Raw genomic sequence first — 27846 nt, forward strand, 5'->3', positions numbered from 1 at the left:
GTTTAAACCAAACAGCATCGATTGTGCCATTGATGATTTCACATGGGAAGTGCTGGCTATGCTGGGTGTGCTAACTAGGGGCAGGCAGGTGTCTGAGGTTGGTTGCTTTTAACCAACAAAGGATAAAAACATAAATCTAATGCTCAAGTTGATTATAATTATTCCAGGAATTACCTGCATTTGTCTCCCAGATTTTTTCTTATCCATTTCATAACATCTACTGATTTTAGACATTACTACATTGCATCATAGAATACTTTGGGTTGAAAGGAGCCTTTAAAGATCATCAAGTTCAACCCCTCTGCAGTGAGCAGGGATATCTTTAACTAAATCAGGCTGCTCAGAGCCCTGTCCAGCCTGATCCTTGAATATTCCCATGGATGGGACATCCACCACCTCTCTGGGCAACCTGTTCCAGTGTTTCACCACCCTCACAGAAAAATTTTCCTCCTTTTATCTAGTAAAAATCGACCTTATTTTAGTTTAAATCATTATCCTTTGTCCTGTCAATTGCAACAGGACTCTACTATGCTATGAAAAAATCAGGAAAAAACACTGGAATTGAAAGTGAAGGGTTTTCCCTATGATCAGAGAAAATTCTAACACTACTGTAGTTTGTTTGCAAAGAGATTTGAATTGATACATGAATTAAATGGAGATACATGAATTAAATGGATTAAATGGTGACACATTAATTAAATGGAGAAAGACAACTCGACACACAGAAGTTAAGTAACTTGCTTAAAGCCTCCAGCTGATTCTGCTCACCAAAACGCTCCAGTGACATGGAACAGGGTCAGTCCACTGGCACCTGGCCAGCATCTCCCTTTCAAAAACTGCAGGTGTGATGTCCTACCTGAACTGAGTTGAGGTGACAGTATCCGTTCAGCGGGAAGCGGATGACGTGTGTGGAGTCGTGGTTCCAGCCGGCGTTGACAGAATTACACATCACATCCCCGATCTCCGGGAACACCTCCTCTATCAATGACTTATCTCCACTCAGTGTAATCCTCTCGCCGAGATCTGGGGCCACTCGCACCACCAGGCACTCGCAGGACTTTGAGAAGCGGCCGCTCTCCCGGTCCTGTTTCCACCGTTCCATCTCTCCTAGCATGGGCTGAAGCTGGAAATACTTTGCTTCTTCATATAGCAAGCTGTAGTCCTGAAAGACACACACATTCAGAGAGGCATTGCTAATGTGGTGCTTAAGGTAGATGGATATTTAGGCTGCTTTAGGAACCCCACTGGACAGAGCTCCTCAAGACTTTGTAGGAGGGTGCAATAAAGTAACAGTGCAAGCAGAAAATAACCATTAGCTCTCGGGGGCCTCTGTGGTCACAATGACCCTGAGATGTGTTAGAGAGTCTCTTCTCCCAGCCCGGCAGTTGAAGAAGGAGTCAGGATTCTTCTGTTCTGGTTCTCAAGGTTGTTTATTATTTCTTATCTATAACATTCTTTCTCTGACCCGCTGAGGTCTGTCTGGCAGGTCGGGCTGAGGCACACTGACTGCCTTCAGAGGCGGTGTTATCTTTTATACTAAAAACTACATGTCCATTATTTACAATAATTTCCCAATACCTATCACCTATGTTAGACAGTGTGTTTCTACTCTAAACCAATCTAAAAGTGCAACATCACCCAGAAGATGGAAGCTAAGAAGAAGAAGAAGGAAGAAGGACAAGGCACGGCCAAATCCCTCCATCTTGGATTCTGAACCCACATTCTAAAAACTCAAAATTCTACATTTTCACCCTGTGATGAATTCACTAACATTCTATTCAAACTCTTGTGGCTTGTACATCTTCATACAAAGTTGGTAATTGTTTTTTCCAAGGGCTAAAATCGAAGGCACAGGTGTTTTTGACTCCTTGCCAAGGTCTCCGAGCCCCCTGTCAGGGTCTCAAGTCCTCCAGGGCAGCCAGAGAAATTTCCCGGGTTCCAACAATCAGCTACTTGGAACACGATGAGTATAGCAGCACTTGCAAAAGTAAGGCTATGCTTGCTTAACTCCCTTCTGTAAAAAAAAAAACCAACAAAATCCTACTTTTCCCCATATTTCATCCCCACAGTGATGTCATATAATAATGATCTCATTGAACAGATGGAACAGAATTCAATCAGGATTCAGAAAATTCATCATTAGGATCCATTGTGTCTTACAGCAATACTAGCAGGCATTATAACAGGTATAAGAATGTAAATGAGGAAGCCTGCAATGTTTGTTAGTGTAAAATGATTCAGATATTTGCATAATGTTTGCACATATTAGTGCATTTTAAAAATTAAGTATTTTTTAATACTTCTCTGTTTTGCCACTAGTATTGTTTACTACATCATCTCAAATGCCAGAGCAGAGGGAATGCATTTCTAGGCATAGCCACTGCAGAAGTAATTTAGAACTGATGATGTGGAATCTGCCTACTGCCATTTTTTAAATCTAAAAAACATTTTAAAAAAAATCTTGTTTTTCTAGGTGTGAGAGCATAAAACCATTTGGAAAATATTTATACAGAGAAAAGAGATACATGAGAATTAGGGATGAGAGAGAAAGAGAATGACAAGAGAAGCCTGCTAACAGTCAATATGGTCCTGAATTTGAACTAGAAACCAAATACTTGATGAGGACACCTAAATCATGGTAAAAATACTGCTTACATTTATTGTGTAACAAAAAAGTAATGTAACCCATATATTTCTAAGAAACAAGAAACACTGCTCATTTTAATCACTGTTTTTTTTGTACACCTTAAAGCATAACTGGGGAGGACACCCCTTTGAACATCACAGTTGGGTGAACTTGCCAGGAATTACATTTTTAATTTCAACACAGCTACAGTATATTTATGTGTTTAAAAAGCTCTACATATGTAATTTCTTAATATTGCATGAAAGGTGGCTTTTCCTTTTTCTGTATTTCTGATTACCTGCAGGAGAAGTGCCAAGAGCAGCACAAAGCCAGACCAAGGCTTCAAAAGAAGGAAATGATGCTTATCTGTTTGCTCCAAACTCCCACATTATTCAGGGAGATCTGCCCTTGTCACTATGGGAGCAGCAAGGATGTGTCTACAGCAGATGATTCCAAGCTTGCTGAAATACAGCTCTTGAACTCAGCCTCACACTTGTTATGCCCAAATGTCTGAAAAACTGTCTCAGCTACGAGGGGAAAAGGAGTGAATACCAGAGTGAACTGCTCCATCCCTGCCTCATCACCCATCACCTCTCCTGTTCCATCCCAACTGCTGCATTTCCTGCAGTGAACCAGGTGCACTGATGTGTGGTCATTAAGTGAAGGTAAGGATCTGTTCTGATTGAAGACACCACATATACACCCTCATACCTACTACATAAACATCACATGGATTCTGAAGCTCTGCCTCTGTAGGCTTTTTCTGACATTGAACCTACCACTAATTCAATTTGTTACTAAAACAAAAAAAAAAAAAGCAGACTCTTTATTAAAGTTTAAATAATAAACATAGAACGATTCATTCCTGACTTCTCTAAAACTCCAAAATTAAACTTGCAGTATGCATTCAAGAGTCTGAGGGAGAAAACAGTCTATGACTTAATGCCCAAATATTACCATGTGTGCAGTTTATTTTGTCAATATTGTGATTCACACACCATTTTCTGAATTTCAGTGTGGGAGTGAAAACTGGAACTGCTGCGATCACTGGGGAAGCATAAAAATGGATGAGAGGACAAATAATTAGTAAAGCTCATGAGCAGTCAGTTGCAGATTGTCACTTCTGTTTCCATGAGTATGGTACAACATTTAATTTCCCTGGGTCAAATCTGGCAAGGTTGCTTTATTACCACTATAGCCAGCAGGAGAAAGTTTAATATTGATGCCACTCTAGGAGAGGAAGACACCACTTTAGCAACCCCATTCTTACTTGAAGAGTAAGCCCTGCAAGTCAACCTTCCCTATCCAGGGCTCTGTTTTGACTACACACCAGATAGCTTTACCAAGGTACTTGCAAAACATCCAAGTCCCTTGAAATCTCACCTTGAAATCATCAGGAATGAGGAGTTTTGATGTCCTTAAGAAATTCAAGATATATCTGAACATCTGCCCATCTCTGTCGATGAAATAATGCTGCTTGAGACTGTCGAGGACAATGGGCTCTGTGCCATCGAAAAGCCGGCCAATTCTGGAGAGGAAACAAGAGACAAGGAGCACAGTCAGACCAAGCTCAGCTCAAGAGCTGCTCAAATAGTTCAGCACTACAAAACCCTCCCATGCAAACTTCACTGAAGCAGCTCTGTGGCTTTGTTTCATTAGAAAAAGGCTGATTTCAAACCACTGTGTAAGCCACATATTTTCCAGCATAGCCTCATTAAGTTCCAAGCAGCACAGCTGAGGAGGTGGAAGGGAAGAAGCCAGGCCAGAAGCCTCTCCCACCCACCTCAATGCCCCAGTCTGTATCTCATAAAATGACAATCCCTCAATTATTTTGGACACCTCTTTTGATAGTCCCCTTCAGCACAGCCCATTCCCTCTAGATGCTCCAACGCCCTGGACTGACTCATTCTGCTTTATAGAGCACTGCATAGGGAACTTGATTTAGTTTGGACTTAGTTTGGAAACTGTACCTGGGGAATAGTTTGGTTTGGTTCTTTGCTTGGTTTTCACTTGTTTTTAAACTCAGGTCACTTTTTGGATACCATCTACTGCAACCAACATTAATTAGGGCAGGCACAGCTGACGTGCAGCACATTGTGGTAACATAAAGATGAGGGTACAAAGTTGATAACATTTCAATGTGAGGTAATGCTTGAATGTAAAAGTTAAGTGCTTGTGGCAGGTATCAAGCAGAACACTCAAATAATACAGAAAAATGTCTCAGCTTTTAGACACCACCCACTGACCACCAGAACCACGCAGCCACCTAGAGAGCCTCTGCTTGGCAACAGGTCTTGCAACATCAACCACTGAGTACACATGCATTTCTGGATGTGGGCCTCCCAAACCAGCTTTAGTTAGAGCAATAGGAAGGGCTGAAAAAGCCAAACAAAACCCTCAAAGTGACACCAAATAAATGTTTTGTTACTGCACTGGGGCATTTGCAAAACACTCCTGAGTCACTGGTGGTTTCCCAATGAAATGAGCAGGAGTGACTGGCAGGTCTGATTTTGTGTGCCTGTTCATATGTCTGTATGTGCAATGTGGAAATGCTTTTTGGCAACAAACAGTCATGGCACACTGTTTTTGTTATGTTTTAAAAGCAGTGCATAAACAACAAACCCCCACTACCAGCAATAAAAAAAAAAAAAGCCACCAAATACTCAGAGGTGCACAAAGCACCCCAGGCTGAGAGATGCCCCATCCAGTGGCCACCAGAAGGGGATGTCCAGAAGCGATTCAAAAGGCAAAAGACAGAAGTGGGCTCCCAAAGAGGGGGAGGCAGCAGGGCTTGCAGCAGGGTCTCAGGGAACTGCAGAGGGGCAGGGCTCCAGGCAACCATACACTGTGTTGCATCAACAGCCAAATATCCTCCCTTTGAAAATGGCACAGGCAACCCAAATTGAGTTTGGAACAACGTCTGTGCCTGGAGCAGGTATATATATAAGTTGTGAACCGAATACAAATCTCATCTATAGCTTCTCACCAGCTGGGAGGAGATCAGAAAACAAATAAAACTCCATTAACCCCAGCTGGCCATTTACAGTTCTGTAATAAATGCATGAATCAATTCAAGTTGCATGAAATCTGTAACATATAATGAATGAAATATATTTTGCATCATGAGCAGGTACAGAACAATTTTTTTTCAAAGCCATCCCTTGAACTATTTGAGCTTTCTTCCTCAAAGACTTGTTACTGCCTGCCCTGCTGCTCAAAAGCTGTGACAGCCCATATAACACAGGCTCCTGTTCATGTGGTGTATGAGCCACATTTTATGTCTAATATGGAAGTACTCAGCATTTAGAATTAATTTTCCCTTATACTCAAGCATGTCATCTTCAAATTTATCACGGAATTCACACACAAAACATGTATTTGGCCAAGTCAGTCATTACTGAAATGTATAATTGTAATTGGTTTCTGCAGCATTTTCCTAGTTCTAAATTACTTATATAATTACATATTTTAAACCTCTAGGCTTTTTGTCTCCATTTTATTAATTGTTTAGAGAAGAGCAAGATAGTATCAGAGGATGGAGCCTTCAGACAAAACCTCATAATGCTGAGGAGAGTGCTCAGCCACTGGGAGTGCTACCTGGGACCTGAATGGCTTTGGGAATGGACTGGAAGTGTTAACAGAAAGTGCTGCCTCAATGCTCTGCTGCTCTGCAGCAGCAACAGCAGCAGCAGCAGCAAAATCCCAGGAACTGCAAAGTCCCAATTCTCTCCTGACTCCCCTCCCAGGATCAATCTGCAATATATTTTCACATATTAAAACAGCTTTGGAAGGGTAGACCCCCAGCAGAGAGACTTCTGTAAAGAAAATTAATTTTTTTTTCCTTTTCAGATGGAAAAATGTAGATTCCAGCACCCTTCATGTGGCCTTCAGGGAAAAACCTGAGGTACTACTATGGGATCCAAATCTGGTGACATGGTCCTGCTCCTAATCTGCATTTGCTACACCCAATCAGGAGAGGAGAGTGGGCTATGCCAGGATCTGGGGAACAACCAGCATCCTCACTTTCCAGCATCCTCACCAGGAACTCTTGTGTTCCTAGGGGCACAGTGGGAAGCACTCTCTCATGCCTCACTTTGTCACCTCCTCTGTACAAAACAATTTGCTCACCATCCTCCCTGCCACCCAAAGCTTTAGTGGGTCTCACACTGGGATTATACATGCTTAAGAGACACCACCTTGCTAGCACAAGAAGGGACTGGTAAGTCATTATAATTTCACTTCCCAAGAAAACCTGAAAGATGTTTTTCCCCATCTCCTTCTTGACAATGATGACTGGCAAGGACACCTTTCTGTTTTAAATGACAAATATGTAACAGCTGAATGGAGTTTCGAGACAGGAGAGCACTTTGAAGGAGGCTTGCAAAATAAGATGATAATTATATGCAGAATTAGCCAAATATCAAGGGTAAAGGATAAGAAACTTCAGTCCATTTACAAGAAAATGTGCTTCTGAAATATTTAATTAAAACTAACAGGCTGGAATTTTCCATATATCAGGAAAATTAACGTCCCATGGGTTGAAAGTGTGACCTCCAATGGGTAATAATTAATGTCTGTGGCTTTAAGTATCATATTCCACTGTCAGAAATCGAATGCTTCAAGGGTTGAAAATATAACCAGTGGAAAACCCTGCCTCCATGTGAGAATTTGGTTTTACTTAAAGGACACAAACTAGGTATAGCTACAAGCCCTTGTTTACTGGAGAAAAAACAACAGGGAATGGAAAATATCATTGTTTTAATTCCATAAAATATTACAGGGATGGATCTTTCTTCCCACAAATCAGCACTCCTGTAACAACATTTCTATACCAAAAAGCTAGCATTAGAAGATGATTTGCTTGCAGGATTTCTCAAATTCTTCAGAAAAAAGTCCTATTTGTCAAGTACAAAAATATACTGTCTGCAGCAGAACTGTATACATAGTGTGTTTATAGCCTTGATCTCTCATTGTATAAATATTTAAATATATTATTATTATACACATAAAGAGAAAAGACTTCACTTTAGTATATTCTGCCTCAGCTGGATATGTGGGAAAGCAGCAATAATTAGGAACAAGATGGCCAGTAGTAATTAAACAAGTCAGTTATTGCAAAATTCTCTTAATGCCAAAAAAAAAATGACAGAGTTCTACAGAGTGTTTTAATGGCTTCACTGGACAGAGCTAAAATTCTTCATTTCTGTAATCAAAAGGATCCAAGGAACATGGAAAACCTGCAAGCCTTGATGTTTACAAACATGCAGAATATTACATTACTTTCAAACTAAGGTAGAAATAAACATTTCTTCTCTGAGAAAATACAGGTTTCTTATAATTGAATATATTCAGTATATAATTTCTTATATTAACATCTTTATCAAAAGACACTACAAACTAACTGAAAATATTTTGCAATACACTACTTTCAACAGTTCTGAGCTGCCAGAGTCCCATGCTTCCCACATCTTTCATGGAACAAGAAAAAGGGAGGAAAAGTGGTGAGAAGTCCTTTTTTTAACCCATCAGAGGGGGCTGTGCAGCAGGAGGAGCAGCAGTGATGCCCTGGAACCTGCAATCCCACACTAATGGCAAGGCAAGTAACTGCCTGGATTTCACTGAGGGAGGATATTCAGCAGCTAGCAAAGAGCAAAATACTCATGAAAACACATCTCTTTCCCTCCAATAATGAATCACATGACGAAGTAAATGTATTTTATTTGAAATCTTACTCATCTGGTTGGAGCCACTGCAGCAGAGTGATTAGGAGTTTGGTCCTTAAAAGTTAAGTGCATGTTTTATTATCACATCATTATATTTATGTGGCTAATGGGAATGCTTATTTAACACTCTGGAGTGTGTGGAGAGTGAGCTGTAACAAGCTTCTACTTTTCTTTTCCCCTGCAACTTTTTAGTTTGAGCCATCCTTATTAATTTATTTTCATTTTCTTTTACTGAGTGCTCAAAGGCAATTTGCATAAGAGTCCATTATAAATGAGATCTGTTTAATGGTATGCTCATCTCATGGCCATTTAATTTTACTTCCTTGTATGTCTAAATTATATAATTTTGCACTGTCCCCTAGCAGCTAGTACAGTTGAAGTGGTCTCCATGCCAGTGAGAAATGTTATCCTACCCAAGTGGAGAATTATGAGGTTTCTATTCTTTTTTTTTTTTCAGAGAACCACTTTGACAGTATCAACCTGCTTTTCTTTTTTGAATAACTCACATAATTTGTATCCACAGAGACTGAATACGTAGCAACCTTTATAATTCTGCATAACAAAAGTTGGCTCATAAACATAACAGAATACATTTGCAATTTTCAGAAACATATATTACAAAAACCACACTTTAACCAAATACCCTGTTGTAATCTCTTGCTCTCAGTGCTATTATAATTCGTTCTTATCTTTTTCTTCTTACATTTAATTTAAGGTTTCATGTCCATGAGTCTCAGGAATTTCTTGGCACATACAGTTCCTACATTATGAGAAGATGGATTAATACAAATAATTATAAAGCAAAGGTAACAGGAAAAATGCATTAAAACCTAAAAGCTCATTAAATCTTCTACAGAAAAAGTATTTATATAGGAGCCAAAATTACAGAGAAGAATGTACGGGAAGAGGTATTTAAACACCAGTTCTTACAAGATGTAAAAAAAAAAAGTTACAAAGTTACATGGCATTTTAAACAACAGATAAATGCCAAATACTGAGTAAAAGGATGTCAGACCTTTGTAGAAATATTTGCTAAAGATTAAGGAACTGAATCATTTACATGAAGAAGATTTCAAACATCTTAAGATTATTACTTCAGCATGACAGTAAAAGAAAAGGTAGGGGCAAACTCAGAGGGCTCATAAGGCATTTAGAAGGAAGTGAGATAGATAAAAAGTGGTGAATAATCTTAAAGGCAGAGCAAAGCATGCGAGGAGCAGATGGGAAGGATCTGAAATGATGAGTGACATGGTATCATCAGGGAACACACTAGAGACAAAAAAACCCCAAACAACTAAGAAAAAAGAGAGAAACATGGGATTTGCTACAACCTGCCTGATCAGAGGGAGCATCAGGAGCAAAGATGAAAACCAATCAGACATATTACAAAATGAACTAATAGCTGCTGGATCTAATCCAGATGGACAGACTGACACATTAACTGGAAAAGTATGAATTGCACAACATGGTGTAGTCATGTTACAGGAATGCTACTGACACGAGAGCAAACTACGTCCTTCTACGCCACAGATGAGCATGGAGAATGAGAGACAGGTATTGAAACAACAGCAGAACAAACTGCAAACACAGGGGTGCATTAAAAAATGGATGGCCAAGGCTCCACAAGTCAGTAGAAGCTCCCTAACCTCTGTTTGCCTGAAAAGGAAATTTTTCCAAAATAAACTAAAAGCTGTATTTTCCCTGCTAAAGAGGTGACCTAGCCACCTAGGAGTTTCACACCAGAACTAATGATTACACCATGAAATAGAGCTAATACAGCAACTCCCCTGGTGTACAGAACATACTGGTTGACAGTCAGTCACCTTGGTGGGTGTAGGGTGCCTGAATGTTCCACAGAAGCCAGTCCAAAAATGCAGTCTCTGTCACTGGCTTCCCTTGGGATGTTCAAACCCTCATTCCCAAACCATGGAATCAGGACCATCATCTGCCCAGACACAAATGGCGCTGGTAGAAATGCTGACATTTTAGAACAAAAAGGAGTAAATAGTTGGGATGAGATGTTGAGAGCTGTTGACTCATGACCAGAGAACAGTATTTGCAGGCAGATGGAAACCATCTCCCACATTGCAAGATGGCAACAAGGGTGAGGCCAGGAAAGCACTACTATCCCAGACCATGGATGGGCCAGGGAGTTTCTGTTTACCATATTCCTTCTCTCTCTGCTCTGGTGTACCAGGGAGATGCAGAACTGATAAGAGGAACAGGCTGAAACCCTAATCTGCATTTTTTCACACAAGGCTGGGCAGGTAAGTGTTTTAAAAGCAATTTCAACACCAAGTCATCCAAACCTCCTGGATCTTTAGATTGCCTTACAGGCTTCAGATGTGGCTGAGAGGGGTCTAGCCACTGCTCACCAGTTGTTCTCCCACCCCAAACCAGAATCTTTACCCCACAAAACCCATCACTTTTAAGAAAGTGAGGTTCCTCCATCTGACAGACACTGAAGTTGCTGACACTTCCCAAGACATGTATGGACCATTCACTTAAGAGCTGGACTCAATGATCCTTGTGGATCCATTTCAATTCAGAATATCCTCTGACTGAACACATCCTTAATCCTCACAGTTTTGCTTGTCTTCAGATACCAAACACACCTTCAAGTCCTTTTGCTACCATACAGATATGTCTCCAGAAATCTTAAGCCTTGCAATCCCCAAACTGGGGGATTGCTTGGCTGTTTCTTCAGTCAAGCCACAGAATGGTGCCACAGCCCTTCTCTTCCTCTAGGACTTTGAGACACTTCTGGGACCAGCCAGCACCCTGAGTGACACACCTGCCAAATCTTGGAGACTCAGAGCAGGGCAGGAGGCTGCAGATACCTGCCATCATCCCTCTCATCACAGGGGGCAATTTGCTCGAGGTATTTGTGAGGACATCAGGCAATAAGGAGCTACACACATGGGCTTCCCTGCACACCCAGAGACCATAGCCACAGCACCAGGATTTTAGCCTTTTAAAATGCCGTCTCTACTTTTCTTTCTTTTTAGGCTTGTGCATGCACTGGATATACTGAAGAACAGTCTACAAGCCTTTAAGCCCCACATCTCCTAAAGCGTTTGGTATCTTGCAAATAAGTCCTTAAAAACTTTCTAGTTTTCCAGAGCATATCAAAACCACTTTTCCTAAAATCACTTAAACCAATGAAATGTTAAATCAATTATTCATGCAAATACTTTTGCCATCTCTGTTTTTTGTAACCAACTTTTCTTGGCAATGATAACATTTCACAGAAAAATTAACAAACACTCTCTTTGCTTGCCAAGATGATTTTACTAAGCTTGAATCCGATTTCATTGAGGTATGTTATTTGTTTTATCTTGAGGGAAGCTGCCTATTAAGTTAGTAGCAACCGTGTCCTTTTGCTTATGATATGGTTATTACTGAGCTATCAGGAGTACCTTTAAGTTATTAGGGTGCAATGGCAAATTAAGTACTTTGCGTCATAATTAGCTAATAACTTTTGAATTATATTTTAATCATGTTTAAGATGGTCAGGTTGGCTGTGGGTGCAGATAATGGAGGATAGGAGCAGAACAGGAGTGTTTATCATTCAATACCAAAAGCCAGAAAGTAGGTAAACTGGTGGATGCACAACATCCCAAAGGCCATGATAATCTATATATTCAGAACACTGAGCTCCTTCACAGGCAGCAAAATAAAAAAGTAGAACTTGTGTCTTAGGATCACATTTAAGTAAAAAGCAAAAAATATATCAGTTTCAACTCAGCCTCCAACTGAGGCTGTCAAGTTGTTTTTTTTTTTTTTTTTTTTTTTTTTTAATAAAATGATGGTTAACAATACCCATCCTCAAATCCCTGTTGATAAACCTGTTCATGCAGACTCCACAAAGAGAGGACACCATTAAAGCAGCTTGGAAAAAACTACCAGAGCCATTTCCCTTTCAAAACTCATGATAAAGAAAAACCAAACAACCAACAAAAAACCTTCTCAGAATAGGGGAAATCCTTTGATGTATTCCTTTGTACATCAAGTTTGCCCCTCAGCTTTCATGAATTTCATTCAAACCACTACTTGTTCTCAGTATTTCCTCTGTATCCTTGAGAAGACTCAGCATCAAAATTCCACATACGAATCACTGGAAATCAGGAAACACTCCAAGTTTCTCCATGAAATTCCTTAGAAAAGTAATGGCAAAAGAAGTTCTGGATCCAAACCCAATAGAGATCCCACTACAGCATGTATATGCTTTGTAGAATCAGTAAGGTGTTGCTAATTCTGCCCCTTTCCAGGATGTTACTTTGAGAACCTGGCATCACTCTCACATGCCTGGAACCTCTTTCTGTATAAATTACAAACATGGCAATGAAACCATAATGAATTAAGCTTTCCAAGATCTTCACAACTTTGACTACTTAGCCAGAAATCACATCTATGTTGTTTTGTTAACTGCTGCCTTCTCTAAGAGAAAGGACAGCGCGTTTCCATAGACAAGACAAGAACACACTTGCCTTTCCCTTTGCAAGAGTTGCACAAGCTCCTTCTTCATTGCAGCCCATAAAAGCAGGAGACTGCACAATTAACCTCTGTGTGCTCTGTGGGGGATTCTACAGGAATTGCTTCCTGAGAGAGAGAAAGAGGCCACTACTGCATTAAAGCCTAAGTAAAAGCTTCCCATTAATGAATAAAATTCAGAGAGACAAAGCACTTCTAAAACTTTTAGATGTCTGTGTCTTAACTATGTTTGTGCCTGTGTCCCCAGGAAACACCACCCTCCAGAGACCAGAATGAAGGAATGAAGTATTCCCAAACATCCTCACTCTTCTGCTTTCAATAAATACCCATGAAAGTCACACACAAACTTTGCAACATCCTTTGGAAGCATGGTTCACGCAGAGGACAACAATTTGCTGCTGTTAGCTTGTGCAGCAGAAGCCTGTAAAACACATTACCAGGTCCCAACCCTGCTGCTGAGCTAGGGCTTGGACTATCAGGTGACAAATTTGCCAGGGAAGGTGGAAAAGATGTTCAGTCTGCTTTTTAAAATCCCTACACAAATAGACAAAGGAAAAAAAAAACGCATGTGAAAAGAACACTGTTAAGGTAGTCAAAACAAGCTTCACAAGTTAAGGTATGTCAGATATTAGAGATGCTCCTGCAAGTCACATTTGCAAACCTCCCTTTGTGTGAAGGATTTTAGACTTTAGATTTTAATGATCCAGTCTTTCTCACAGCACCCTGAACTTGGCACCCAAGCCAGGTAGAAGCCAGGGTTCTACAGCCTAGCAGGCTGCTGCCCATGGGACCCCTGCTTTATCTGCTGGAGCTCTAATGGATGAGGAAGGGACTGCAGGAAGGGAAAATGGGTAAAGTAGATGGGGGCTGACCTAGAAAAATGGACTCTGTCCAAGCATGTGCCAGATTTCCTCTGTGATGCTACCAGTAAGCACACCTGCCTTAATTTTTAAGCTCCTTTGAGTGAAGCAAGAAGGGACCAGACTAAGGAACGTTGTGAAGAAAGCACACAAGAATGACTCTTCAGAACAGGACTCAAGTAACAGGTAGAAAATACAGCCCAAGGGACACATGCTGAACTCAGGAGGAACAGGAGATGCTGATGACATGTTTAGTAAATAAGCAACACATCTCTCTGCACAGAGGCAGGCAAATGTATTGCAGATATAATATTATTACACATATACTATGAAAACTGCAAAGGTTACCCTGGCTGTCCAAATAAGGCTCTTTTCCTATAAAGCTTACTTTAATTGCAATGAGAGAAGCTGCAAGGCCATCTACCAATAGCACATTTATTATACTTCAAATATTAGTGTTTTCCCTTGCTTACTTAGCCCACCTGCTCAGAGATTTCTCTCCCTAGACAGAAAGCATTACTTTTAGACTAACATCCTAGATTACAAATTCTTCTAGAAGGGCAATCCATATAGCATAAAAGCATACACAACAGAGGCAAGGAAGAAGGGGGTGTTATGAGCACAGAATTAAATATGGGAAACACAGGACCATACACTGCTCTTTTCTTGATTAACTCACATCCAGTACAATTACATTGCTGTGATTCCTCATGTGGACACATACAAGTGTCTACATAGAGAAACGTGTTTATACCCGTACAACTCATTCCCATGCATTTCCATGTTTAATCGCTTCCATGCTAGAGGTTGCAGTGATTTATGCACTTCAGTAACTAGAAAAATCACACCATTAACCAAATCAGTTCATACAGAACCTGTGTGCTAATCAGTTAAGAGGACAGGAAAGTCCACCTAAAACATCTTAGACAGTGGCTCTGAGCAATAAATAATGCTTATTGCACAGGTTAGAAATGCCAAAGCCACACCTGAACATTTTGCTGGTGGTGGGGTGATAAAAAAACACACAGATAACATTATTTCCATTGACAAACTTTACATATACAAAACAGTGGCTTTATTGTTTATTAAATTAGAGGCTGCCATGGTGTAATCATCCCTGCAGCCATACCAAACCCAACAGTAGGTCAGATGCAATCCTGTGGAGGAGGCAGAAAGAGGAGAAAGGAAGAGAAGTGAGACACAGCACAGAAGCAATACAGCCCCATAAACTAGTGGTGCAAGGAATAATTAATCCATGGATGTGAAAACAGATGCCGTAACTGTAGAAAGCAAAATCTGCAAAAATACCACATGACAAAATAAAGGTTACAACACGGTTCCTTTAATAAACAACATCCAGGATGTGATTCAGCTGCCTGTTGCCACTTGAGATACTCTAGGGCATCCCAAAGTGCTGGGTGATGGCACAGGGACACTACTGCAGGCTTGTGCCCTGCTGGAGCAGCCACAGAGTCCAAGCAGAAACTGCACAGGCATTAGCTTCCCATGTCAAAGTGAGTGTATCCCACTCACAAAAATGACCAGAAACTAACTGTACCAAATTAAACAAAATCTAACATTCTTCCTAGACACTCATTTCAATTCTTAAAAAGTCAGGCTCTATTAAATAAAAAATTAAAAATTTATATGATATTAAATTCAGAGCAAAAGTCTGTAGTGCTCCTAAATTGTACAGGAATTTGCAACATTTTAAATTTAAGAGTTCTTTTACCCAGCAGGTCAGGTTACTCTCACACAGAGGAGCTGACTGGTCCTAGCTTACTCCTGAGCTACAGCTGCACTACAGGAATACAGGAATACAGAGGAGTGACATCCAAAGTCAAATTTAGGAGCCCTGCTTCCTAAATGCAGGCAGTCAGCCTCAAGTGTTTCAGCAGGGTGTTGAGGTGAGCTGACTGTAGAATCAAGCTACAGCCCAAGGACAGACAGACACTGCCGTGGAGGGCAGCCCACCCACACGGGGCTGGCTCTCATGCACGCACACCTTGTGCACCACCGCAGCAGTGATCATGCACCCCAAAGATTGCAACAGCTCTGTCATGCAGCTATTAACAAATGCTGAATGCAGGTGGGAAATGGTCTGTGGAGAAACACTCAAACAAGCTTAACTCCATCAGTCTGGAGGATTTACAGCAGTGAGGATGTATGTCCTACATCCGTTGTGATCTTCCTGGTGGAAACCAGCACAACCCAACAGTGAAAATCTTCCTGGCGTGGTTCCACGCTGCTAGTAAACAAGAAGATGCCTATTAAGCTGAGCACTGCTTTTGAACTAATAGAAATATGCTGCTGATGAAGCAGACTACTGCTTGAGTTTGTAGGTTTTCATTATTTCATTCACTTAACTGTGAGGCTTTTCTCTAAAAAGAGGAAAATATAGCTACACTTGGAACAATGGAAGCAAAAAAAGAACCATTTCCTAAGGGTCTCTCCATACTGCATCTGCCCTTTTCCCCAGATGCTAGTAACACCACACAACCCTCTTATCAATAAATTAAGTTGCAGCTTGCACTAATACTGAAAAAAAAAAAAACTGATCAAGAATGAACAGGGTTGCGTATACCAAAAGACAAGGATTTCCTTAACAACAAGAAGAAAAAACAGCTAAGAATTTACTGAGAAAAATACTGAATTTCAAACCTACAGTTTTTTAGAACAATGCAAGTTCCAATACAGACATTTTTGGGAACAAAAAACTGTTCCAGAAAATTCTCCTCCCCTCTGTTGACAATCAAACACCTTACAACCACCTTGCATTATTCCCTCCACATGTGTACTACTTAGTTAATACCAATGCTTTTTGCTCTGTATGTGAATGTAATAAAATTTTAATTTCGCAGAAATCCAGGTGTCTTGGTAGATTTCTGATTTTTTTTTCTCTTTCCTCTCCCCAAGGCATAGATATAAATTGTTTTCTGCTATCTTTACAGGAGATCTACAGAACCACGTTATCGAAAGTTGCAGAAGACTGAAAATAGTTTAGAGTAATCAAGAGCTGCACTGTTTCATCAAAGCCCCATCTCTCCAAAAGCCACTGGTGTTGCAACAAACAGTTTGGGGCTATAGTTTGATTTTGATTATTTTCCATTACCTTCCTAAAAACCTCCTCTTTTCGTGGCAGGCAAAAGCCAATTAGCACCATGAAAGGAAGAAGTCTGGAGAAAGATAATGTGTTAAAACAACCAACTTTAACTAGGAAGTCAGACCATCAAATTAAATATTGCTAACCACCCTATGCACAAGAGTCTGTATTTATTTGTTTTAACCTCACAGTCAGTGATGGAAGTTGTTAGTACAGTTCTTGCCCCCTCACTTTTGCACAGCTTTTCTTCCCTCAGTGTATACCACAAGATGACTACCCACAAGTAATGACAGGAGGCAAAATGGACCTGGGCTGCCCAGTTGTCCAGCAGAAGGCAGAACCTGCTGCTGAGCACCATGATGGGTTTTAACAGGAGGGAGAAGGCACCTGAGGTCAGACTGGGCTCTTGTATCACCACTGGTACTGCAGCAGCACATTCAACAAGAGCAGCAAGAGCACAGGGCTCATTTGCTTGCAGCTGCCCCTCGAATCAGATGCTTTCCCCAAGCCCTACTGCTCAGCAGCTGTGCCCACTCCATCCCTGAATCCTGCAGCCCACCCAGAGCTCCAGCCACAGTGGGTGCAGGCACATAATCCATCTCTGCTGCCTCTAATTGCCACCAAGCACCATCCGTGTGCTTTGATGTCAGAAGACCTCTGGCAGAGATCTGCCCCAGGGATTTATGCTGCAGTGAAGAACAAGTCTGACACACTCACAGGGGTAACACAAAGGCAGCAACAGCTTTGCAGGGATCCCTGAGAAGTGTTTACAAAGAACTGAGCCTCACAACAGATGACAAAACTCTGCTTCAAGAGTTGGTTGATCTTCGAGGAAAATCCTCTTCTAAACAAATACTGAGGGGCACAGAAACAGCCAGCATGTGACTGTGGACAGCAGCTCAGGCTACTTTGCAGGACTGAAGTCAGACACAGCATGTTTGCACCTCATGGTCTGTGAACACAGGCAAAATTAAATTCCACGTCTAATTTTGGGAGCACATCACTGGCTTATTATTTATTAGAAATAGAAATTCAGACATGACAAAGAAGGAGCTTCACCTCAGCTCTGAAGCAGGGAGAGCTGACAGCAGCACATACTTGCTGGCTGAAGCATGTGGAGTCAATTCAGAGCAGGGGCATCAACTCCCTCCACACTACCTGCCCTACCACTGCCAATATTTTGTTACTACGGCAGAATAATATTAGGACATCAGTGAGGAAAATAAACTCTGTTATGATGGATGTGCATTTAGTCAGCAACATGCTACAACAAACTTGACCTTTATTAGGACTAGATTTCACTGACTGCTTTTTTGGGACCTCACTCCATTTATTTTGTTCTGTCTACAACCTCGGCACTTTCCAACTGATAAAACTTTCATCACCTTCCCCAGTGGAAGCACACTGCAAAGAAAAATATTCTGGCAGGCAAGGTCAAGGGACAGAACCCTTTCTGTGGTCCTTCATAGCAACAGAAAGGATTATTTGAAGAAATACTCCCAGAAGAGCTGCAGATGAGCTGTCCCAATGTGAAACAGCCTAGCACAGCCCAGCAGAATTTCTGCAGGCTCAGGTTCAGGTTTGCAGATCAACATGACTCATTTTTCCTGTCTGAATAGGAACTGCACTGCCAGCTTTACGTTTTTACACGGTACCAAACCTGTTATAAGTTCTTCATCACTTCCAGGGCCATTCATGTTTATCATGGTTCCAGGATTTCATTAATAAACAAAAGGAAGAAGGGCTTATGCCTCTGATTGAACTACTTTGCATTTTAATAGGAAATAATAAACTGACACACATGGAAACTAAACACAATTGAAAGTTGCACCCATACCAGTTGTTTCTATTTTAAAACCAGCGCTTTATGCCTTGTAATGATAGCAGACAGCAGCAACTTCCAATAGCATCTTTTTCATCCTTCATTTTGTTGAGCCTACCCAAGAGAGAAGCATGAAACATACCTGATTAGGGCTTTTATTTCTATTTCCCAAGAGGGGAATTAAACGCTCACCTAGAATCAGACCTCTGTGGTCTGGAGAGCAGCATCCATTCAGCTACACCATTAATCCAAAGTGGAAGTGGGAAAGTGCAATTGTAGCTCTGCTGATGAGTTTATCGAGGTTAGCTACTAAGCAAGAGAAGGCCAGTATGAGAGGCATGGCCCAAGGCCCAGCTTTATGAGACTGCAATATTAGAACTGGGAAAATGAGAATGTCTGATGAAAAGTGGAGCCTCCAAATATGCTTTAGCTACAGAAAAGCAGCAGTTTTTCTCCTTTCCCATAAGCTCTTCCAAAGGGGAAATAAGCAGGCAGGTATCCTTCCTGCCACTGTTTTGACAGCTTGTATCTGCCTAGAATAACATTTGTCACCACTTCCCTACACATGCAACGATGGACACTGGGCTTTTCTCTGTGGCAGCATGATGGAGCCAGAGTGGCTCCCTATGGCATTACTGCAGCAGGGCTGGAAGCTGCCATGAGCAGAGCACCACCCTCATCAGGTTTTGAAAGGCCAGAGGGAAGATTATCACTCAGGGGAGCTCATACACAGGAGAAGCCAGTAAAGCAAAATTAAGCCTTAATATTCTGCAAAGGATAAGGACATTGTTTTTGAAAATGTTAGCAAGGCACGAGAAAAACGTATTTAAAAGTCAGCCACTGGCACATCAGGAATCAATTGTGCTGGGCAGCAAAATATTCAGAAAAAATATAAGATGAATATAAATATAGCTTACATGTTTGAAAGTAACCATTAACTGCTTTTCACATGCTTTATGGCAACTTCAATCCTGTGCAGCTGTAGCCACAGCACTTGGAGAAAAAGCAAAACATCTCATTGTTTCAAACAAACATGAGCAGTTTCATGTGACAAGCTCCAAGTATAAAATGAAAAAAATATTTCTAAAACTCCCACATTACACCACTAGTAAACTAGAATTTCATAGCAAAAGTGAATAAACAATAGATTTTGAGGCTGGAGAAATTACCATCCTGGTGATATCTAATCTCTCCCCAGAAGTCAAGAATTAAGACTAAACCCTTCCAACATAGATATAGCCTGAAATTCTATGTTAGAAGTATGTCCAATTGCATTTGGCAATCCTTAGCCAAGAGAGAGGCTGAGTATAATTGGATGAATATTTGAAGTGCTTCATTATTCATGTAGGAAGGCTAGGTAAAAAGTGTTTTGTAGTCCCAAGACACTGGAGGGTGTGTGTTATTGGGTAATAACCAATTAGGAATGTTGACAGCGCTCTGCCTTTGGGATCACCCTGGCCAACAAAGCACCTGGGTGTATGTTGTTGTGCAAAGGCACACACCCACTGCCTACTGCTCAGTTTATTTAAGCTAGCCTTTCACCAAAGGAAATGGAGGACACCCCAAAGGATGTGTGTTTGACAGCTCAGTTACATTCAGAAATAGTGCTTCTTTGTTGTTCTGTCTTCCAAAAAACACCTTTATATAGTATTTCTGAAAATAGTATTTCTGAATTACTGATGCTACTGGTTATTGAAAACAAATTCCAGTTCTTCTGTTTTACTGCTTATAATCCAGCAAAAGAGCAATATTCTTACTATTTCCAGTAAGCAAACACTGATGGCAAAAGATTGGCTCCTACCCCTGTAATCTGGTAAAAAACTCCACTGTGCTGCTATAAATACTTCAAACTCAGAGCAACAGAAATCAATGATTTTCCTTTCATGCTAGTCTAAGAAAAACATATGAATCATTAGTACAGACATGCAAAGATTTTTAAAACTTCAGCATTTAAAAACTAACAGTCCTGACACTTGCTCACAAGAACCAGAAATCCAACACCAATTGAGGTAATGATAGAGCAGTTCAACCCTATCACTACTTCCCACCACAAGGCTAGAAGGTAGTCATGGTACAAACACTGGTTTTTATTTGGTCCTTTATTTTCTTTATCATTGTAATGAAAAGAAAAAAAAAAACCCTGCAAATTTATGTTCTCATTGAAAGCAAAGACATTACCATACAAGCCACCTAAAAGGACTTTCTTACCACAAAAGAAACACTCAAAACTTTTCCTGAAAGATTTGCTTTTCAAATATGCAAAATTCAGTACGTTATAAGGAGGAACACATCAGTTTTTCTGCAGCTCTCATTTTCTGGCTTGTATCACATTTAGCCTGTCCTGTGGCACTGAGAGTACCTGCAGCATTTTCTCTGAAATCCCCCGAATGCCCCCTCACCCTCTCCCCCATGTATCACCAGGACGATGATGTTTTGATGAAGCATCAAGCACGGGCCCTCGAGATAATGGATTCAGTGGGATACACTTAAAAGATCATTTTTCTCTTTTGTATTGACTGCTTGCACTGCTCTAAGACAGGAAGGGCTTTCATTTTTTATGTAAGCTGCAAGACCCCGAGGGTCCTCTAAACTGTTTAAGAGGGATCAATTTTCAGATGGGTAGAAGGGGCCCAGCAGACCATCACAGTTTGGAGCACCTTCTTCCCCTCCTATCACTGACAAGTTTGGGCAAACCTAAAACCAGCTCCCAGCTGAGCCACTCTGGCATGGCAGAGCTTCCCACTGTTTGGGATTTGTGGTTAGCACTCGAACAGAACTATAATTTATAGTGTGCATGGAACAAAATAGGAAAAAAAGTTTCACAGAAGCAAAATAATCACAGGGGCTGACAGAGAAAAACAGCAATAGAGCTGCTAAGCAAAGCAGTGCTTGGCACTGGCGTAGGGGCAGGAAACCATTACCCCATGACACAGGTTTAATGCAGTGACATTGCTGCAATTACACCCAGGCAACCTAACAAAACAAATTTATTGTACGGCACAAAATATTTCCAATTCAACATTGCAACATTTATTTTTTAATTGCAGAACAAAGAACAACTTTTGGGGTGTGGAAGGACATAATCCATCATTTGCTCTGAAGTGACACACTTATGGCAAATGCTGCATATTATAACTTTCTATGCCACAATAAGCAACTACAAGCAATTTCTTAGGCAAGGAATGCAAAGGGTTTGGGTGTGGTTCTGTGAGATACTGCTTATCCCTCCATCTCCCTCTGTGTCAGCAGGGAGCCAAAGGCAAGCCACATGTTGCTGCACTGGGACTTCAATCACTCCTGTTTTGCATGTGTCACACAGCTTGTGACAGCCTTTCACCTGCAACACGCCTCATGTGGAAAGAGTTTTTACCGTTCAAATATGGCCTGAACGAGAACTTAAAATACAATTTTTAATTAAAAGGAATGGGATGTTAATAGGTCACTTAAAGAACAATTATGTCTACCATTTGATTGACAGGCTTCTCACATTTTATCAAGAAAACCCCATTGTGGTCTAGGAGGTAGAATTTATCTTTCTAAATTGCTAAACTGCAGAAGCATATCCCATTGCATTTAACACTGCTTTGTGCAACTGTCTCACCTTCTAAACACACCCTTTCATCTTTCTGTTACTCTCCCCCTTTACCTCTTTTAATCCTTTGCAAACAGAAAGTTTTTGATTCACAGAAACTGAATTGCCAGTGTTGCTCTCCATCACCAAATGCCTGTTCTGCAAAATGCAGCAGCGTGAAGACATTGCAAAGATAGGTCTTCAGTAATTAGCTTGGGTACCAGACGTGGCACAGCTGAGTTTGCTGGAAGCAGGAAAAACGAGTCCAGGTGGAGCGTCGCGCTATATTGCTTTGAGCACCTGAGCTACCCAAGTGTCTGCACACACGGCGCTGCACGGAGGAAGGACTGGATAGCAAAGTGACTGTGAGCCCACTGCTCTCCTAAAGGCATGTCCCTACAAAGCAGTCCACAAGTAGCAGCTACAAGGTCAGCTTATAATGCTTTCAAACGGTTACAGAAGCCCATTGGTTCTCAGCAGGCAGAAAGTGCCTTGAAAATGCCTAGAAAAGTGCCCACATTTTCTGCAGAGAGCTGCAGCTGTGCTGGAAGAGTCCTACAGACCCAAGGTAATGCACACATCAGGGCTAGAAACCAGTTATTTGATTACTGATTTAAAGACTCAGTGAAAGGAATCAATGTGAATGAGTCTCAGAGACACCCCTGAACTGATGTCACTAAGAGCAAAAGCAGTATCTGAGATATCCTTAAAACATGCTGGTTGCTTACCTACTCTAAGACAGCTCACTATTAACAAGAGCCAGAAAACCATACATGTGTGGGGGGAAAAGGACAAGTAAGCCAGCAATGTGCTTTGATCTGGTCAGGTAAAGATCACTTGGGACCTCTGTGAGCTCTGACTCCTTCCAACAGAAATAAAAAAGTGTGTATAAAAAAGAAATTAAGACAAAGCAATGAGGGACTTCAGTTGACAGAAGTAGGGCCAATGCTCAGAGCAGAACAGGGACAGAAAAAAAGATACTGAAAGGCAAGAGTCAGACATCAACATCTTGCATGGTGTAGACAAAGGCAAAAAAAAAGGTTGAGAACAAAAGACAAAAGGAGAATAAAGCTTGCCAGATGACACTTGTCTGGTTATGATATTTGAATAAATTGCAGACTGGTTGAGTTAGAGGAAAAGTTCACATAACAGGAACTGGTGACATTCCCTTGGCCAACACGGCATTTGTGCCTTATTTGCATTTAAATGACTGCAGATAACCATTCAGTCCTGAGCAGTTTTCACCATTTCCTATGCAACCTCTGCAAATACATCCCCAAATGGCAAGCATACTTGTATACATGAAACCCAGCCAGAAGGCTGATCATCACCAGAAAGAAGTAAGCCAGAAGTTGGAATCTATATCCTAAAGCTTCAAACACACCCAAGAGGTGGCCGGGTGTTGACGGCAAAACTGGAAGCCAAATGTATTTGCTTCTGCAATTATGTATGTACTAGATGCCAATTTGCTTAGCAACTACATTGCAATTTATGAAAGACCAATGAAGTACAAACAGTTTATGTGGGAGCAGAATGAAAACCTTGTGCTAACATACTCCTTGCCATCAGGAACCTGTACCTGCTGTAAGTACAGCAAAAGGCAAAACAAACCACCGAACCTCATGATCATGGCTCAAACCTGGGCCCTATGAGAAGTGACCAATAAGCAGAATACTTCAGTGCTACCTCAGTTTCTAATGGGATTTTTTCTTATTAGGTCTGCGAGACCCAGAGACTCAGAAAATTGTTTTATCTTCCCAGGTATTGGTCAGGCAGAGTGAGAAATACTGCTTGGGTGCCTTCAGTCTAGCTTGTGAAACCATGCTATTGGGCAGAAAAATACAAAAGTTGTAAGGTTCCCATCCACAAATTTCCATCCACCAAGGATTCCAAGCAGCCTTTGCAATCAAATGATTTCTCAAAGCACAGGCCCTTAAACTAGTTATTGACAACCTCCCCTCTGCTGGACTTACAGGCTGATCCAATCCCTACAAACCCACACAAGCCAACTGGCAAAAGAATGCCTACACTGATTATATGGCTATGGATTTTCTTCTTTCCCCTCAAGAAAAAAATGATTGTTACTTCTGAGGATTACTAGCCTCAGAAATAAGGAGCTGAAGTTTTTAGCTTTCTAACACTCCTGAATGTAGACACTTATTCCTCTGAACATATTTCCTTATTCACTGTCATAGCCAGGCAGCCAGAACAAGCATGTAACAAACCCCTGTAGCATCAAGTCTGCACATCTACTTTCCCTGGCTCTGCATATATGCAAAGAGCTCTCCAACAATCCACTATCTTGATTTTACTGTCATTTTACAGATTTAAGTGCAAAAGCATTGAACAAGTACAGGACACTGCTTTTTACCCTACAAGTAAATACACATAAGCTCACTTTTACTGACATTTAGAACAAGAAGACAGACACCAATTTGTGGCCCCTTTCAGTGATGACTCACCAGCAGTTACTGACCACATGATGTGAGAACCTGCTAATCTGATGGTGCCATTTCTTTCACCAGTCACCAGCCACAAGCAACAGCAGCAACTTGCTGACCTTGCAAATTAAACGTTTTACAGGACTACAATTTGAAAAATATTTACTTCTACTGAGGCAACAGTGATGACTGACCTGTGGTGATCATTAATTGAGGCAAAATGAGGTCAATATATACCCTAAGTTCAATATACATACCTAGAGCTACAATTAATCTTGGTTCAGCCAGGACCAGAAAATACCCCTCCGAGCTCTTTATTGACAGATGTGTGTTGCAAGAGAGCTCTCTTTAAAATATCAGTTGTGCAAATTCTCTGAATTTCTTTAAATAGGCATGAACCACAGTATCATTCACAATTCTGTCTCCATTTTCTTTCCAAGTCTGTGTATGTGGTTACACCAACCAACACAACTGTACTGCCTGACTGTGTTCAGTCTGGTCCTCATGAATCAACAGTTAATTTTTTATTAATACATGTTACTGATGATACCAACATCATCAACCTCTATCTCAGTTACTGGATCTATAAATATTTATGCTTAGAGATAGTAATCTTTTACACTTTCAATCATCATCCCAAAGCACTCTACAAATTGCTTTTTTGTTAACCTTGGTAGGAAGCAAGTGAAGCTCAAAGTTAAATCAGTTATCTTGGGTCACAGAACAGGTCAGTGAGAGTCAATGTATTTCCCTATCCCAAGCCCTCACTTTTCCTTGCCACAAGACCATGCAGCAATCAAGTGATGAAATATAAAAGGTGAATAACGAGATGAGTTAGACAGGATAGATAACAAAGACTGAACTGACCCTCTGCCAACTTCTTCTGCCTCTTTCCCTCCTGCCAGGAATGTTACAAAACATTAAAAAGCTGTGACCTGGACCATTCATTCTAATACAGCAGACAAAGCTGGTTACAGCAATACTGAAAACTTTCACAGAAGGTTGCTCTTTCACAGAAGCTTGCCCTTGATGTTGCTATTCTAGAAAGCTACAGATAGAGATGTTCCTCTCAGGAAGATAAATCCAAATAAGGAAGGTGAAAATAAAGATGCAGTAACACCCACTCTCTCATTTTTCCTTTAAAAACCCAAATCACCAAATGCTCATTAGTTAGAAAATTTTGTATTTCTTCAAATTTAGCACAACTTAGAGCAGTTTGAGAAGTACTTTCCAAGGTCAGCACGAAACTTGTGACAGGGCTGCTTTCATGGAGCTGCTACAGAGGGAGGCCCATGCAAAGTGCAGAGCACCCTCACCTCAGCAGGTCTCCTACAGCATGGTGCTTCAGTTTGCAGGAGTTTGAGCTAAGGGCCATGTCAGTTTGTTTTGGACCTGAGGACTGATAGCAGAAACTGCCAAGCAGTGCTCTTCTTCCAAGCAGTGCTGCCTGATTCACAGCACAGCCTTGGAACTCTACCTACACAAATTGTGAAGGATAAGTCTTTCTTGCAAACTGTCAAAAAAAGGCCAAGGACAGTCTGGGCATTCTCCTAAGTAATTCTGTGCTCTTGATGCAAAAGAAACCCTTACCAATAAAAAAAAAAAATGCCAGTGTCCTAACTGGATCCAAGTGTGTGAAATTTAATTTCCCTGAGGGCTGAGAGTGAAGATTGGGTAAGAAAACTGGGACACGAATGGATTGGTTCATATGAAAACCTGAAATTGCCCTGGGCAGAAATATGGAAGGATTGTGAAATACTGTATAAGAAGAATCCATCTTCATATGCAGGGAGCAACTCAAGATGGGAGATGTAGCAACACAAACAGATACTCCAAAAGGTTCTACAGAGTTATATACAAGGTTTTAAGTGATTTTTTTCCCATTCTGTGGTGGGAATATGTGATGTGGCAATCCAATGCCATGGCATTATGCAAATATTTGTACCAGATGACTTGGACAGACCTAATTAAAAGTTCAGATGCTTTGAACATACAAGATATACAATACTGCTGATATTGCTGATATCAGAGATATCAGACAGCTGATGCTTGTATGATCAAAGTTCAACATCTTCCCATTCAGCTCGGATATTCAGTTGAGGTTGTCTCAGCCTGGTACACAATAACTTCTGGTAGATGCCATGCAGACAGCATTTAGGCTGAGAGATGTAGGAATGCTGACTCCAAGCAAAGGGCTCGATCCTGCTGCAAGATGATCATGCACTGGAAGGAGAGTAGGCTGCTTGGGTTAAAGTATCAGAGCTAACCAGCCAGTGCTTCCTCTCCTATAATCATAAACCTAATACCTCAACCTGTTCTCCTCAAGCTTTTTGGTGACCACAGGGAACAATGGCACTGCATGCATGTGCCTGAGCTCTTGGGGGAGAAAAGCTCCTTTAGCAGACCCTCGTCTTGGATCCTTCTTTCCTGGAATAATTTTTTCCCTGGGCTGTGGAAAAAAAACCCTTTATTTTCAAAAACCAAGCAATTTTTTAAAAAAAATTTGTACACCCAAATCTTTAGCAGATAGCTGACTGTTGCCAGATACCAACCTGAAGATCTGGTAACTTCAAGTAAACCAAAGGTTGTACAATCTGTGCAGGGCTGAATGCACCAAGGTCTATGGTCTCAGTGGAGAGAGCTACATAGATGGCTGCATACCTGCTCCCTCCTCACACTTAAAAAAAAAATTGCAATTTATTTCAGCAGAGAGACCTCACATTAGGTCTTCTTGGTAGACAGGCTGATTCAAACTTAGGCTTCTTCCCAAAGCCTAAGTCTGGCAAATTGTATTACTGAGCTTCATGAGACCATGTTTGAAGCATTTGAGTTTTCCTTGTGAAAACAATAGGTTCTCCCTAGTCTAGATTATAACTGGGCTCTTTGAAATTATATGCTACTAGATTTTAAAATTAATTTTGAGAGCTTTTTTAAGCATTATTTTAGCTTCAGAATTTATAATTCTATGATTACTCAATTCAAACCATCCATTAGATAAGCTGCTTGTCTGTCAGATTGCTTCACTGAATCAGCTTTTGCCCAAAACATAGATTGGTTCTGATTCTTTGGCTTCTTCAAGCACAAGAGCATTTGAGAGAAACCCACAATTGTCTTTCCAAAGCAAAGAGCAGGGATCCAGCAACAGTAGCAAGACACTTTTACAGTCACACCAAGGTTTCTTTGGAGGGATGAAAAGGCATCTGTCA

General features: G+C 40.9%; 1 protein-coding gene across 12 annotated transcripts in view; it reads right to left on the bottom strand.

The window, feature by feature from the left end:
- Window positions 1-27846, bottom strand: part of KCTD1 (potassium channel tetramerization domain containing 1) — a 101388-nt gene that overhangs the window by 3085 nt on the left and 70457 nt on the right. For all 12 annotated transcript variants that reach the window (XM_077185082.1, XM_054632833.2, XM_054632920.2 and 9 more), the window contains 2 exons: window positions 4010-4154; window positions 857-1162 (listed from right to left, as the gene is read on the bottom strand). In XM_077185082.1, coding sequence (XP_077041197.1) covers window positions 857-1162; window positions 4010-4154 — 451 coding nt within the window. The remainder of the gene's footprint in view (window positions 1-856; window positions 1163-4009; window positions 4155-27846) is intronic.

Source organism: Agelaius phoeniceus, chromosome 1 (assembly GCF_051311805.1).
Source record: "Agelaius phoeniceus isolate bAgePho1 chromosome 1, bAgePho1.hap1, whole genome shotgun sequence".
Taxonomy (NCBI): Eukaryota; Metazoa; Chordata; class Aves; order Passeriformes; family Icteridae; genus Agelaius; species Agelaius phoeniceus.